Source organism: Mustela erminea, chromosome 4 (assembly GCF_009829155.1).
Source record: "Mustela erminea isolate mMusErm1 chromosome 4, mMusErm1.Pri, whole genome shotgun sequence".
Lineage (NCBI taxonomy): Eukaryota > Metazoa > Chordata > Mammalia > Carnivora > Mustelidae > Mustela > Mustela erminea.
This window is the reverse complement of record NC_045617.1, coordinates 105,980,034-105,997,729: the sequence shown is the minus strand read 5'-3', so window position 1 is coordinate 105,997,729 and position 17,696 is coordinate 105,980,034. Positions and strand designations below refer to the sequence as shown.

The following is a 17,696-nucleotide window of genomic DNA, read 5'->3' as shown; positions in this document are numbered from 1 at the left end:
ATTTCTAGATATATCCTTCCTAATAAATTCATAACCTTACACATGGATTAAAATAGAAAAATTACATGCAGTATAACAGGTACTGAGTAAGTTTTCTGAGTAAGCTCAATGTATACAAGCACAATACATCAAAAAAGTAGTGAAGGCTAGTTAATATGTAAAGAAAAAAACAATCAATTACTTGGGCTATTTTATTTACAAAACGAAGTAATGTGAAATGTTACTTTACTTCCCAAATTGATTGTTTCCAATATCATTATGTATTACTCATGTTATTTACATTGGGTAAACTCAAATACCTACATATCTAATAGTCTAAGTCATTTTCCACAACGAGGCAAAGAACTCTAGGTTTTATAAAGCAGATACAAAAGGTGGCATTAGGGGGCGGGGGGAACCACAATGGGACTTAAAATTTATTTTAGGAAAGTAAATGATGTTGGTAAAGTGAGCCATGGTCAAAAAGCCTGGGCAAACTCCTACTGACTGGGCCATAAGAGGAGCAGCTTATCTGCAACAAAACTACATGGAAACATACCTAACATGACTTCCAATTCTGGGCTTAAGTTTCATTTCAGAAACTCATTCAAGTTAAGCTTCCTATTCCATTACTCTGACCTATGTCAGTGTAATAATTTTTAAGAAGATTCTGGCAGAAAAAAAGTGTTGGCTTAAAAGAACACTCAGAAGCACCACCCAGCCCTTAATTTTGAAAATTTAGCAGGCCCACTTTATCTGTGTAAGTTGTTTAAAGACAACAACAAAACCTTAAAAGAGCACATATGTGAGGACATTTGTAGCACTATATTCAAATAAATACATTTAAAACTGGAATATGTTGTTATAAAGAGTAACAAATGACTAAAAATAGGACATGGACTGAATCATAAAAGAAGACATAAAATTTTGTTATGTCTTTGACAGAAAAATTGACATAAAGCTTACTTTTTTATAGAACAGCCCCACAAACTTCCACCCACTCTTCCCAACCAGCTCCCACACAAAGTAATTACACAACATATTTTACTAAATTGTCCCTACCTAAAAAGTTCCACATTTTTATGTAATCTGACAGTACTGGGAAGTCATCCTAATATTTACTTGCATGAGTAAGGATAATATTACAATGTGTAAGCTATAATGTTCTTTTATCATGTCAATGTTGATAGAAGTTCCAACAGCAATCTCAACACTTGAACAGGACAATCTTATAGCTGCAAAATCCACTTCATCTCCTCTTTTCCTTTTCTTAAAAAGTTAGCAAATTAAAAAAAAAGTGGGGGAGGGCCAGGCAGTGTCAAAAAGCTATAAAACACTGAATCCTAAAATCATTTAAAAGATTAGAATTCATAAGAAATCATTTCAATCACTAAAACATTCAAAAAAGAAACACAGGTTTTCTATTCTGTGTTACATACACAATTCACTTGGATAATTTAAGTCGTTTTTTGCTACCAAATTTCATTCCAAGGTTGTTTGGTAATTATGAAGTGATGGTATCAAGTCATGGTAAGTGTGCTTCAATTCAAAAAAGAAAAATTTTTCTTTAAATCTTTGAAAGAAAAATAGATTTCCATTATGCCCTTTACACTTTATTACTAGCTCTTCAAGCCAAATAAAATAATATATAACTTACAGACCCAAAATAATTTCCTGATTAGCAGCAAGCTTTTTTTCTCTTTCAGATGCTCTAACTAAATCACACTCTCTAACTGGTTACAATGACGAAACACGTCAATATATACCACCCATTGGTCAGACTATGCTTTTTTACATGTTCTGGGATAACATATTTATAAATTCAGTGGCTCCATCTTTCTATCAATTTATCCAGGACTGATGAGGGGTGTTTTTGTTTCTGCAAAAGTCTTTAAGTAAGTTTTTTATTAAAAAAAGTTCTCACATAACCCCACCCCAAAAAATCAATTTCTCTTTAATGCACATCACACACACACGCACACACACACACAAACACACACACCTGTTGCCATGTGGTTTTTTGCAAAAACCACACTGCTTGCTGGGAGTCCACATATATTTGCTTTCAAATGAAGAGCTATGATCTGAGCCTTCTCTTTTTATAGTAGCTATGTTGTCCGGAATGAACAATGGTGGCTCATCCAAAGAAAAACTTTTGCTGCTTCTTCTTTGGCGGGGTTGTAGGTTCTTCTCGGGTTTTTTTAGCTTCAGTTTATCCTCCTCCTTTAAATGCTCTACACCACCTGTATGGTCAAGCTCTTCCTTCACGTGACTATTGGTTTTCACTGCTGCAGCCAGCTGCTGGGGCTTATGGCATTGTTTCTGGCTGGAATGTAATGAATGTCCAGTTTGTGCTGGATAATGGGGCTCTTTAGAACAACCAGGGTGACCATAAGGCTTATCACTCAAAGAATGAGTTAAGGGTTTGGAAACCTGTACCAAATTTTGATCCTGTGATGTTTTTTTCAATATAAAATGAGCTTGATTTTTCACAGATTTAACACCAGAATTGCAACTCTGAATTTTTGAATCCTTCTCAACTTGTTTTTTTCTCACTTTGACTGGCCTATGAAAATTTTGCTGAGATTCTGGTTCATCAACATTTCGTTTCACACTTTTGACATTAACTTTAGTTTTGTTATGCATTAATTCATGTTTTGCTACAACAACTTTTTTCAGAGTATCTGCGGTTATGTTTTGCTTAGAATGAATTATAGGTTTTGTTTGTTTGGACTTTATGGTTTTTGACTCTAAGCAAGAAACACTACTTAACTGGCTATTTCTGGCATCCTGAAGGTTTGCTATTTCATGAGACTCCAGTTTAATACTTTCAACAATATTCAACTGTTCTGAATTTTGGTCAGGTGCATCACAAATAGCATTTTCTAAAATATTACTTTCTGGTTCAAAAGCATTAGTATCAACCATCTCTAAGTTTGAGTTATTTAATTCTGTGCTCTGCAACTGCTTATCATTAGATTCTGTGTCTTTACAATAACCCAATGGTTCTATTTCATTTCTTTGAAGGGAGTTCTTAGCTTTATCAGCAACTTCCATGGTATTCTTCAATTCCAAATTACATTCATTTACTTCATCCACAGAACAAGACAAACCTACAAGGTTCTTTTCAGCCTTATTTGGATTTGTACAAGCAGCAGCATCAGAGAGAGAGGCAGAAGATGCAGCTTCCTCAGTAATTTGGTCATCTTCATGGGATAATTTTATTGCCTCATTTGATTCTTGTTCAACTTTCCCCTTTTCCCTCGCTTCTTCAACAACAGTGCCATCTGTTCTATCTGCAACAGAATCATTCTGTTCTTTTTCTGAAAACTTAAACTGTGGGCTACTAACAGTCTCGACTTTACATTCCATCAGAGCTTCATTTTTCTTTTCTTCAATACTAACACAAGTCTCTGAAAGGAGTGAACAATTTAATTCATGAGATGGCACATCCGCTTCTCCCTGATTATTACACTTCTGCTTAGAATCTAATCCAGCTTCATCCTTCATTTCAAGACAAGATGACACTGAAGAATGACTTGAAGACACTGATACTTCTGGTACCACTTCAATTTGTCCACTATGTCGGCTGCTCCTTCTGCTCTCTTTATGGTACTCAGGTTTCGGTGACACAGAAACTTCTTTAATCTGACACTTTTCTGGATGTTTCACTCCTGCTTTAGGGGCAGATACAGTCTTCCCAGATGCCTTTTTTGTGCTATTTAAAGGTGCTGCATTTGAACGCTTGGCAATAGTGCTTTGTCGCAAACTTCTTACTTGTTCTATCAGAAGGAAAAAAAAAAAAAACTTAGCTATTTTGCCATTGTTTTTATTTTAATACAATTTAGAATATATTACTTCTTAACTGAGTTATAGGTTTGCTCATTTCAATGAAAATGTACTGAACAGTTACTCATGATAATGATCATATATATATATATACGTATATATGCATATATACACATATATACCCATGTTAGGTTTTAGATTTATCAAAGTTCTATAAATTCTGGCAGGAGAAAAAAACTACAGAATTCAGACTGATATACTTTACTACAAAACAAGAATGTTTGCATCAAGTTTCTTTTATATAGTAAGTAAGCTGGGAGTAAAGTAAGTAAAATGAGCTTCCTTCACATTAATGCCCATCATAAAGCAAGACTCTCATACAGTTTTAATCACCAAATGTCTTTTTTTTTTACATTAAATATCTTTAAATAGATAATACCAATTAAGTTCAGGTTTCAGCAAAATATAAACTAGACCACCTATGACAAACAATCTGTGTGAGTTTGAAAAACACCTCATACGAACTCTAACTCCCTTTTATGAATGTCCTTCACTTGTATCACCATTTTAGCATACACGCTATTCCTAAGAAATGAAGCACATGCTAGAGTACTAAACACAGATAAAGAGAAAATACAGCCAAAGAAATTTAAGCCAAGAAAATATATCATGAAAGAAAATGGCAAAAATATTAAAATAATTTAGTAAAGCTTCCCACCTTTAACAATATTCCTAACAAAGAGTACAAACTTTTCCTCTTTTCCCTATCTGGATACACCCTCCAGAAGGACAAAGTATGGAGTGAAAAGAAACCAGAAGGAAAGAGAACTAAAGGAGATTAATTAGAAAAACCCACAAACTGAAATACAAAATAAGCTATTTCCAAGCCTACGCACATCCAATGCCTCCAAATAAACTTACATGAAAACTGAATACTATCAATTATTAAAAAAAAAAAAAGCCTCCTTCCCTTCAATGCAAAACCTTACTATGAACCAATACTTGAAACAGTTCCTTATTTGTCATATACCATGAAACTCTTAAGGAAGGTATCATGTGTCTTCATTTGTCTGTAATAGTCCTAGGTGACACATACAGTCTTGATGTGATTATTAATAGCACTCTTTTACTCTCAAAAGTGTTCCAGTTTGAAAAAAAAATTATTCAATCAACTTAGTCTTAAGAGAGCCTTTCTAATTCCCCCAGAACATGACACAGTATTTCATCATTAAATAAGCACCCAACAATTTTTTAAAACTAATACTAAGTGTGGATTATTAACTATCACATGTTCAGATATATGACATTTTAAAATAACTAAAAATGTAATGGTTCATTATCAGTATCTGAAAATTTTTATATACTTTAATGATATTTTTATATATTTTAAGTTTTAAAGACAGCCTGAAATAATTTACAGCTCTTTTTCTGCCTTGAAATAAAATAAATGAACTTTTAACACCCATTACCCAGGTATTGATAAAAATAAAAAATGAACAGCATATTCAACTATAAAAGCAATTAAGATGACAAAAAAAGTTTTCCAATAGTAACTGATTATTGAGCCAAAGATCAAGTTGTTTTTCTTCCTCTAAATATAAATGAATATGAATCCTGGCTGAACAGGCCAAATGTCCATAATGTTCATCCTATTATTTTCATTACTCAAAGTCACAAGTATTATCAAATAACAGATTTAAAAACCTGATAAAAAACATAAACTGACAGGAGGGAGACTGGGTGTCTCACCTAGTTCAGCATCTACTCTTGGTTTCAGCTCAAGTCATAATGTGAGGGTCCTGAGATCAAGCCCCATATCAGGCTCCACACTCAGAGTCTGCTTGAGATTCTTTCCCCCTCCCTCTTCCTGCCCCCTCCGTGACACTGCACTCACTCTAAATAAAATCTTCATATATATATATATACATATACATATACATATATATATATATGTATAAACACACACACACACACACACACACAAACACATATAAATTGAGGAAAAGATAATAAAGAAATACATGCATCTAACTTAATCCACTTCTGAAAATCCCACACTAAAGCTATACAAAAGGCATAAATCTAAAATGAAAGGAAAAGGGACACCTGGATGGCTCAGTCTGTTGAGTGTCTGCCTTCAGCTCAGGTCATGATCTCAGATTCCTGGGATCAAGCCCTGCATGGGGCTCTCTGCTCAGTGGGGACCCTGCTTCTCCTCTCCCTTTGCCTGCTACTCTGCCTACTTGTGCTCGCTCCCTTGCTCTATCAAATAAATAAATAAAATGTTTTATAAAAATAAAATTAAAAATAAATAAATAATAAATTGAATGAAAGGAAGAACAGGAGAAAACAGTGACAATTCTGGAAGTCAAACAAGAGATGCTCAAGAAGTAAATGGTATAGGAGACCCAAAAAAGATAAACTCTAAGACGGCAGTATTGGTTCTTGCCAATTAGTACAATTAATACTTCAAAAGGGCTAGGAACTGGTAATCCCAGATGATTCTAAAGTGTGGATGAAGGGAGACAGTTAAAATGAAGATGAGATGAAAGCTAGCTCCCTCTCCCCCACTCCATCTGTCAGGTAACTGCCTTTTCCTGGTCCTAATCTAAGACTGGAGGCTTGGTCTCTGGAAGAGTATAAAACATGGTTTCAAGATTAGGGAACATCAGGCACAGAAAAATGTGGCAGTAAAGTACCGTGAAATCTGTGACATTAAATGAATTTACATACTGAAAGCTGAGACACCCTGTCAGCTTCCCTGAAAGATTCCCATAACATGCTACCAATTTAATGAGCCTAAAGGCATAAATAACCTCAATTCGGACATCAGGGATTCCTCGACAAACAAAAACAAAAAACCCTGCATGAACAGAGAACCATACAGTGAAGCTCACAGTAGACAAAATCCAATCCACCCACTCTTTCAAGTGCTAACCTTTTAGTTTCATACAGTTTCAGTTCCTACTCTTAAACATGAGCAAACAATTATTTTAGAAAAGTCTCCAGCAGTAAAAATGAAGAAGGAGAAAGCAAGAGAGACAGACAGGCAAACAACATGGAGAAAAAAGAAACTATAACTATGTAAATAAAAAAAAAAACATTTTTAAAACACTTTTTAAAATGTTAAGTACCTTGTGAAAGACAGAAGATATTGTGTCCATGAAACAAGCCCACAGTACTACAAAAAGTACTACTCCCAAAACAAACAAACAAAAAAGAATATTCAGAAATTAGAAATGTAAAATTTGATGGGAAAAGTTGGAGGATAAACATGAAAAAATTTCACCAAGTAGAGAAAAAGACACAGAGGTACAAAGTAGGCAACATAAAGAAAATGTAAAGGCCAGTCCTTCCTACCTAACACTTGAATAATGAGTTCCAGAAATCAAGAGCTGAGAAAATAAAGAGAGGAATTACCAATGAGATAAAACAAAAAATTTCCCCAGAGCTGAATAATAATACTCTTCAGACTAACAGGAACTACGGAGTAGCCAGAATTCAATACTTAAAATACACTTATAACAAGATACATTATCAGAAATACAAAACACTGGGCGCCTGGGTGGCTCAGTGGATTAAGCTATTGCCTTCGGTTTAGGTCATGATCTCAGTGTCCTGGGATCAAGCCCCGCATCGGGCTCTCTGCTCAGCAGGGAGCCTGCTTCCCCCTCTGTCTCTGCCTGCCTCTCTGCCTACTTGAGATCTCTCTCTCTGTCAAATAAAATAAATAAAATCTTAAAAAGAAAAAAAAAGAAAAGAAATACAAAACACTTAAGCTTAAGAGGAAGATTCCACAAACTTCCAGAAGAAAGTAACATATCAAAAAAGAAAAAAAGGAATCAGAATAAACTTCTCAACAATACTGAAGTTAGAAGAAAACAGAGGAACACTATCAAGTTTCTGAGAGAAAATTATGTCTAACCTTGAATTCTATGTTCAACCAGACTATAATTCCAATGTGAGGCCAGATTAAATATATTTACAAACACACAGTTTTAAAATAACACATCTCCATGTTCCTTTTTCACAGCAAACTACAAGTGTCACCAAAATGAAGGAGCTAAGCCAAAAGAGAAAATAAGAGCTACACCACCAAAGAGAATCATCAGAAGAATAATAAAGGGAGATCCCTAGATACTAGCTATGCATCAGGTTTATACAAGGCCAACAACTATTACACATAGAAGTAGATCAGAAAGCTCCAGGGGACTTCTTCAATATGCACACGTATTTTTAGGAAAGATTTAGACAACCAGTAGAGTAGTTGAGATGTTATTACTGATATGTACAAAGAAACCTGTGTGTACAAATGTACAAAACCGTAAGCAAATAAACAACAAAACAATTACTAAAACAGAAAGACAAAAAGTTGTATAGGAAAAAAGTAACCTTAGTTTACTAAAATCAATCATCTCTAACAGCACATATAGTCACAATAAGAAACAATTACTACTGACCTAACAAAATTACTTTTAAGAAGATGAGAAAATATACTTTTGTGAGATGAGGACAAGAAGACAAACACTAAACTCAGACCTGGAGTGGGAAATCAATAAATACCTACACATCTGAATAATCAAAAAGTAGCAAATATATATATGTGTTACTCAGAAACATGGAAGTAAATACCAGCTGAGAAAGCTATTAATGATTTCCTCTATGAAAAAGAAAATAGGCATTACAAACTTACAGAATCAGTCAATCCTTCAAATTTTATATATAGTTTCAATAAAACTTTTTAAAGATTATACCAACAAATTGATATAGTCTCAAAATTCATTATTATCAAAATACTCAGATTAGCAAACATGATGAAAATACAGTCTCTGCTTAGTGAGTTTACAAACTATCACGTCTATTCCTAGCTAGATTTTCTAGCTCAACCTCTCTGGAAGATTACCTTGTGCCATTAAACGAGGTGATTTTCTTGGTGATCTCACTGAATTTTCTTCTACTTTGTCCCTCAAGTTCCTGTTGGGTAAAATCAGTTCTTCTTCATCAATGGTATCATTGCCACTTTCTTTAACAACTCCTTCATCCATAATATCGTCAAGACCAACAACTAGAGAAAAAACAAAAACAAGAAAATTAATTTTTAAAAATACTAAATATCTTAAGTATTTAAAGGCAGTTACAGAAAACACTGTGAGACATTTTAATGCAATACTAATACTACACAGTCTTGAAAATCTAGGTCTATTTCTATTATGTGATACTGCCACTACCAAGCTCCCAATTCAGATTTACAAACTTTTACCTTATGAGGTAACTAGTCAGAGTAGATTAGCTATAATTGTTCTTGATTTGACCTCCACTGTCATTCTCACTTATTATTCAATGAAGCTCTGTGAACACTGTAAGCAACTATACCTGAAATACTCAATTATCCCAATTTTAGTTAAAGTAGTATAAAATTTTAATACCCGGAAAAACTTGTGATTCTAAGTACATGCTAGACCCAAAAGATTCCAGTTCGAAGTATAATTTTATTACTTAAAGACTTTACACTACATGTATAGAAAGTAATACAGGTACACCTTTAAGCAATAGCAAAAAAAAAAATATACACAGAGAGAAATGAAAAACGTTTAACTTCCCCCTCTCCCAAATGCCAGGTAAAATGGTAGGTGTATAGCTATATAATTAAATGACCTTCTAGTCAAAAGAGAGAGCATTTCATTTAATGGGGAGGGGGAGATATGGAAAAGGATTGGGGGATGTTGAAGAAAATATAAATATCGTATTTATACTGTCATTGGGTTTATTTCTGTATATAAAAAATTTATTTTACTTAACTAGCTGACATACAGCAATTCTAAATGTGCAGCTGTATGAAATCTTGTAAAGAGATTCTGATTATTTAGATCAGAAGGCCTGGATTCAAATCCCAGCTAAAACACTTAAATAAAACTTGACCAAGTCACTTAACCTCTCTTTCAGTTTACCTCTAAAATGAGAATAACAATACCTGTCCTACCTACCTCACAGAGCTGTTGTGAGGATCAAGTGAGATGATGTATGAGAACTCACTTTGTAAACTTTAGAGCACTATACAAATGTTAGTTATTATCTTCATCCTAGGGGTTAGAAGGAACCTCAAGAAGTTATCTAGTCCTCATCTTTGTATCCAAGAAGAACTTCAATTAAAAGAGCTCAACAAGATAGTGGTCTATCCTAAAATTTAAAGAGAACAAAATTCTTTATAAATATACTTTCAAATAGTACAATCTTTTTGAAGAGCACTTTGACAACAAACAGAATAATGAAACTACTTATATACTTTGACCAATAAATTATAAATAGAATAAATTATGGAAAAAAGTTGGCCAGAAAACACACTGTGATCTGTTAGTAAAAAACAAAATGCATGTGTATGTACATTTAGACAAACAGAAAAAAAGATTAGCAGGAAATAGTTGAAAATTATAATAGCTATTCTATAAAAGATAATATACTTGTTTCCTGTTTTCCAGATTTCCTGCTATATTCATGTATTACTCTCAAGAATAGTCTATACTTCAATCACTAACCTACGCACTAAAAGCTCAGAGAAGAATGTATTTAAGGAAAATTCATCAAGACTCACTTAAGATATAAAATGGGTGGAAAGTTCAATTAGAAGGCTATTTTGCCATGATGAAATATTTATGCTGTCATACATTCACACACATTCTCAAAAAAATTTTAATATTCATTTAAAAAAGTAAAATTTAAGACTACTTTTCATCCCAATTTTATATAAAGCATATATACAATGTATGTACTACAAATATGCACAGAAAGAGATGGACAGGGAAAAAAAGGACTGGAGTGTTATCAGTGATTATCTCTAGTGGTAAGGTAGATAAGGAATTCAAGTTTTCTACATTATTGTTATACTGTCTCTGTGTTTTCCAACTTTTTTTTTTACAATCAGCATGTATTCTGTACTGTAATCAGGAGAGAAAGGAAAAACTCAAAAGAGGAAAATAGTCCAGAAGAAGGGTAATTAAAGCCTGATCAACAGTGTTGGCAGGGAGTGAAAAGGTATTGTCTGGATTTTAGGGCTACACTGCAAAGCAAAAATCAATGGGATTTAGCAAGCCAAATCCAAAGGTCAATTATTAGGTTACTCCCTGTCCTAGTAGCTTCTGACATAGCTTACCCATTTCTCCTTTCTGAATCCCTTTCTCCTCACTTAGCTTTTGAACATCACACATCTTCTTCTCTCCAGCTACTTCTCAGTATCCTTTGATACAGCTTTCTTTTCTTGCAAAGGTCTACACAATGGAGGAGAGGACTTAAGGGTTCAATCCTTCCATCTCTTTCTTATCTACACTCAAACCCCACTAAGTGATCTCATCCAGTACCACCCATACTTGGACAACCCCCAAAATTATTTTCTCCAGGCCCAAGCTCACATCTAACCTTTGGAAGAATATAATTTGGTATCTCCACGAGGTCTAACAGGTATTTCAAGCTTAACATACTGAAAATAAACACTGCTTCTACCCATCCCTCCTCAATAAAACTGTCCCTCGTAAGGTATTCCTGGTCATGGGACCTCCATTCACCCACCTGTTCAAACCTAAAACCCTAGAACTATCCTTAGCTTCTCTCTCTTCATGTACCACATCCAAGTGATCAGCATATCCTGCTAGTTCTATCGAAAAACATAATCACTCAGGGTACCTGGGTGCCTCAGTCAGTTAAGCAGACCAGCTCTTGATTTCGGCTCAAGTCATGATCTCAGGGTCCTGGGATAGAGCCCCGCACTGGACTCTGCTTGAGGATTCTCTCTCCCCCTCCCACAGCTCATGCACACAAACTCTCCATCCTCTAAAATAAATAAATCTTGGGGTGCCTGGGTGGCTCAGTTGATGAAGCACCTGCCTTCAGCTCAGGTCAATGAACCCAGGGTCCTGCTTCTCTCCCTCTCCTGCTCCCCCTGCTTGTGCTCTCTCTCTCTGTCAAATAAACAAATAAAATCTTTTTTAAAAAAATAAAAATAAATAAATCTTTAAAAATATAAAATCTATCACTTCTGACCATTTACCACATTCACAGCTAACATTCTACTATAAATTACCATCATCTCAACTATACCATAATAGCGTCCCAGGTTCTTCTACTGACATACCCCACATACACACCTCACATACACTATGATCCTTCTAAAATATTAAGTCCTATCTTGTTACCATTTTTCTGTTCAAGACCCTCCAAACTCTACTACCGCACTTATATTTATGTCCAAAATCCTAGCCAGGGCCCACAGGATCCTAAGATCTTCCCCAGCCAACTTCTCTGACTTAGCATCTACCGATTTATGCCTCACTCTACTCTAGTCACACTGGCCTTTCCTGATATGGGAGAGGCAAAGATTATCTCAGGGTCTTTGTCCTTGCTAGTCTCTCTGCTTGGGGTGCTCTTCTCCCACATTTCCACGTGGCTCACTCTCTTTAAGATACACCCAAATATCACCTTCTCAGATAAACTTTTCATAACAATCTTACCCAAAACAGCACATATTCCCATCACTGCCTGCTCAGTGTACTTTACTCTTTAAAACATGTTTCACACTACCTGATTTAAGTATCTGTTTAACTACCTTCTCCAGCAGAACATAAGCTCTGCAAGTCAGAACTCTATCTCTTTATTTGTTGCTGAAACTCCAGAACCTAGAATAAGGACCTGGTAATACAGGAAGCACTCCAGAATTATTTGCTGAGCAAAAGAATGAGGGAAAAGAAGGAGTCAGAAAAATTTAAATGTTGATGAGTGAGAGAAAAATGTTTTCAATAACAGAGAAAGAGATAAGTTGGAAAGAACAAACTTGGAAGTGAGGTGCTGACTTCACCTTTTGGATATATACTGATGATACAAAGAAAAAGAACAGGCAAAAGAAGCATCAAGCTAATACAGTATCACACACAAAAAAAGGGTAAGGAAAATTTCAGTCAAGTAGGATTAGGAAGGTTAATGCTACAAGAGAAAACAATGGAGAAAAAATCCACTAATTTGACACAGAGAAGCAGAGAATCAGATGACAAGAGGTTAGAAAGTGCATGAGTAAAGAATGACAACTACAGTCTCTTTTATTTTTAAGACATTTAATGGTAAAAGACAGAAAGGGGGGAAATCAATTAAAGAAGTTAAGAGGGACAAAAGGTGATTTTTCTATATAAGTGACAAATGGGAAAGGGGAAATAGAAGGAGGTATGGTAGGGAGAATCACCTCTACCAAAAAAGAGAGATGAGGAAATGGGAATGGGAAGGGAGAGAGAATGTGGCAAAAAAACAGTGAGGGGCAGGAGGTAGAGAGAGGAAAGGGGAAGAAGGGAAAATCAAAAAAGACCCCAGCATGTTTGTGTGTGCTGGAAATTAACTTTAAAGGTAAGTGATGTTTTGAGGTCCCATCATCATACAAAAACCTCCTACGTCAACCTACAATTAGAATACCTCAGACTTCATCTGAGCTATTTCTGAGTTGAGATTTCCAAGAACACAAGAACACAGCCTTTTTTGTACTCCTGCTCTATCTGGCAACACATACATTTCCTTCACCTCAAAAGCCCAGCTTTATATTAAATCAAGCTCTACATGGTCTCTAACATTTCCAGGGCTCTCATGTGAACAAGGGCCCCAACAAGTAAAGCACCTACTAACCTCTCTGTGCCTCAAATTCTTCAATCAAATGGAGAAAATACTAGTGGGTCAGAGGGCTACTGTGATGATTAAAGTAATATGTATAAAAGGCTTGGAAGAGTATCTGGCACTTAGAAAGCACTATATTTACTGTTTACTTCTGTTTCAGTCTCTCCCCATCCCACGTACCCACCATAAAAAATTATGTATTCCCTCTCCCTCACTGTTTTTCTTCAACTACCCTTAGAACAAATAAAATTTTAAAAAGTATCTGATATTTCTTTCTTCTGAAATAAATTTCATTCATCTGACTAAAGTAATTCACAGTGCAGAATGAATACTCTAGGGCAAACCCCTCCCAATCAGGTATTCATATTTTTTAAAGAGTTTGATCCAACTAGTTCTGCTAAGAAAATAAATATAAATAAAGGAGAATCTGGACTCTTTTCAGAACACTGCCTATTCTCAGGGTCCTCCCATACTTCCCCCTCCTTCCGCCACAAGGCCAACCAAGATTCATTTGATATCCAGCTTTTTAAATTCACTAAAATGGGAACTCTGAGTTACCAAAATAATGTAATGAGCTGGATTCTTTAGGACAGAAGTGTATGGTCATGGCATACAGAAAGAAACTATATACTTTTTCCTCCCTTCCAGATTCCAGAATTAGATGTCACTCTCATTTTGAAATTTTGGCATAAAATCTATCATCATACTCATAAGTCCTTGTGAATTCAGATCACATTAAAATTCCTCCCATCCCTATCCACAAATGGGCCTAATTAAATCTGCTGAGTTCTTGGCACCAGTCAAGTCTATGTAAAGTCCTCCTGACACTAATATTACTTTATTCCAAATTATTTCCAATCTATCTTTCTGGGAAGAGGAGTTAAATGAAATAAAGAAAATAAAACCAAATGATTTGGAGTTAAACTTACTGAATTTCTCAACAACCAGGATTAGTTTAAATCACTTTAATTCCATATTTAAAAAAAAAATACCACACACAAATACAGTAGGAAATTCTTCCCATCTGACATCCCTTAATTCACACTGGCAGTACAAAGGCCAAACTCTACTGCTTTTATCTCAACTACAATTATTTCCTCTATTATAAAAGTTGGCATTAAATATCAGACCTGAGATAAACCTAAAGAGCAAGCATGATGTTGCAACGTTCCAATAAAGGTTAGGTATCTATTTACAGGACTTGCGTTTGAAGTAGAAAAAGAAATTATATGGTTATATTCTCCTAACAGAGGCACCAGAGCTTTTTCCTCTAATATTGCAGAATACCACGCAGCCTCTATTTAAGACTCTCTTCAGTGAGAGTTCTTTCCTTCATGGATGATTCATCCACTCACTCCTAGAAGTGGTGGTGTGATATACATCAAGTTGTATGTTACATAAAATGAACCATTTTGATGCACTTATCATTTTAGATATTAGATGTTCCTAATGTGAAAAATATAAATATTGCTATCATGCACACATATCTTTTTTCCCCTTCAATTCTTTCTTTATAATAAACTTTAAAACATAGGTTTCATTCTTTGACTATGTCAAAGAATGAAAATATACGTATTTTACTATTTTATATATCTCATGTTATGTCTTTCCATAAAGATTATAAAGAATTTTGACAGCACAAAGAGCTTTGTATTAATAAAACCTCACTGGCATTGAGTTCCAGATTTTCAAAAGAAAGTTACTTAAAAAACCTTGAACACTTCAGATGTGTATACTGTCTTTTTGTATTTCTTTAGCTCTGCTTACTCCCCCACTCAGATGTGGGGTTTTTCTCTCCAATGTATATGAATTCTTTCTGTAATACCTATGTTACCTATTTGATACAAGTATTTTCCCTTGTTTACCTTATTTTATTATTATTTGGTGTCACTCTAAGCTAATTTTCCTCAGAATGCTGTCTTCAGTTACTCCAATACTATCAAATTATGCATCCTTTCAGCTGTAATTTAAAACACTCTGAAGTTTTATATTTAAGTGTGCACAAATATTTCAACTTTTGCCAAACTCAACTTCATACTTTGGGTAAAACTTATCAGTATGTCGTGGAAAGGGGATTTTCTATCAAATATGTATAGACACTGGGTTAAAGCAAATTAGAAGAGTTTTTTCACTGCAGATCTTCAGACTTCAATATGCTAAACAGGAATTATATGAGGGAAAGAACCATATGTGGTATGGCTGTCTTCCAAGCTTTATATTCAAATTCACATTCACTCTCTCTCTCTCTCTCACACACACACACCAAAAAACATACACCAAAATGCTAATAATGGTTATTTCAGAGATTTTCCCCCTTTCTTCTTTTTTACATTTTCTAATCCATCTCACAAAAAATAGTTCTAGAAAAAGAAACTAGAAAGACACACACTAAACAAATGTTTTCTATGTAGAGGTTAGTAGTATTATTGGTGCCTCTTTATATTTTTCTTTTTTATCAAAATTATACATCCAAATGGTCTTACAGAGTTGTCTCTAGTTTTATAAAGTTTGTTAATAAAAACATTAATGCCCAGGAACCACCTCTCCCACTAAACTTCAAAAACTCGGGGCGTCTGGGTGGCTCAGTGGGTTGGGGCCTCTGCCTTTGACTCAGGTCATGATCCCAGGGTCTTAGGATCGAGCCCCGCACCGGGCTCTCTGCTCAGCAGGGAGCCTGCTTCCTCCTCTCTCTCTGCCTACTTGTGATCTCTCTCTGTCAAATAAATAAATAAAATCTTTTAATAAATAAATTAAATAAATAAACTTCAAAAACTCACTGGGAAAACGAAGACATTGAACCCTGCACTGAAAGGTTGCTGTGAAAACTGAACATGATTTCTAATACAGTGTTTGGTGTGCAAATAAGAAGATCTTAAATGGTAACAATTATTAATGAATTTTGGAAGATCTTTTCAAATAACTTTCTGTAGTCCTAAGCACCCTGCATCTGACCCCCTCTCAACTGCCTAAATAATTTATTTTCAATCAACATTCTATCAAGCTAATGTAAAAGTGAGATCGTAATCATTCCCTAAAAATTTTTAATTCCATCCTAGAATACTATAAATTACTTACCTTCCTGTTAATTCCTTTAAAAACATTTACTTAGTACCTACTATATGTCACATGTTGGCCTAGATTATTCTAGATACCAATGATACAGAATACTTAAAATGAAATGACCTGGTTTCCTCAAATAAATATCAAGAAAGGGGATGAAAGGGAACTTACATAGACTGATATATACTTACATACTAACCAACTTCATATATTGACCTTATTTCAATTCCAATTCATACTTTTAAAAAAATATTTAGGGAACTGGGTAAAACTGAAAGCTGATGGACTGCACACTTGAAAATATTAAGAACTATCTTTAAACATTTTAGGCTGGATAATATTATTGTGGCTATTTTTTAAAAATAAAGAACTCTTTTTTTTAAGATTTTCTTTATTTGAGAGAGAAAGAGAACACAATTTGGGGGGGTGGCACAAAAGGAGAGGGAGAAGCACACTACACAATGAGCAGGGAACACAATATGGGGTTCAATTCCAGTACCCCAGGATCACGACCTGAGCCAAAGGCAGATGCTTAACCAACTGAGCATCTCAGGCACCCCAAGAGTTCTTATATTTTAAAGATACATACGGAAATACTTACAGATGAAATTATACGACTTCTGGGAGGTGCTTCAAATAATCTTGGAGCAGAGGGGTAAGGAGAAGCAAGTAGGGTATAAATGAATGAAATAAAACCAACTATTAACTATTTAAGCTAAGTAACAGGTACATGTAGGTTCATTACACTATTCTTACTGCTTTGCTCTTTTCCATAAATTACAAAATTTTTAGGGTGCCTGGGTGGCTGGCTCTGTTAAGCGTCTGCCTTCAGCTCAGGCCATGATCCCAGGGTCCTAGGATCAAGTCCAGGACTGGGCTCCTTGCTCAGCCAGGGACCTGGTTCTCCCTCTCCCTCTGCCTGCCACTCCCCCTGCTTGTGCTCTGTCAAATAAATAAATAAAATCTTTTTTTTTTTTAAAGATGTTGTTTATTTATTTGACAGACATCACAAGTAGTCAGAGAGGCAGGCAGAGAGAGCGAGGGAAGCAGGCTCCCCGCCGAGCAGAGAGCCCGATGCGGGGCTCGATCCCAGGACCCTGAGATCATGACCTGAGCTGAAAGCAGAGGCTTTAACCCACTAAGCCACCCAGGTGCCCCAATAAATAAAATCTTTAAAAAAAATTTTTTAAAACGGTTTCCATGAAATGGAAGCTTCATTTTAATGAGAG

The 17,696-nt window shown here is 35.1% G+C and overlaps 1 protein-coding gene across 7 annotated transcripts in view; it reads right to left on the bottom strand.

Moving 5' to 3' along the window:
- The window catches only part of PHF3 (PHD finger protein 3), an 86,936-nt gene that overhangs the window by 33,288 nt on the left and 35,952 nt on the right, over positions 1 to 17,696 (bottom strand). For 6 of the 7 annotated variants that reach the window (XM_032340366.1, XM_032340368.1, XM_032340365.1 and 3 more), the window contains 2 exons: positions 8,672 to 8,833; positions 1,982 to 3,761 (listed from right to left, as the gene is read on the bottom strand). In XM_032340366.1, coding sequence (XP_032196257.1) covers positions 1,982 to 3,761; positions 8,672 to 8,833 — 1,942 coding nt within the window. Of the gene's footprint in view, positions 1 to 1,981; positions 3,762 to 8,671; positions 8,834 to 9,752; positions 9,847 to 17,696 lie in introns of those variants that run through there. The other variant, XM_032340370.1, reaches the window with a different exon arrangement.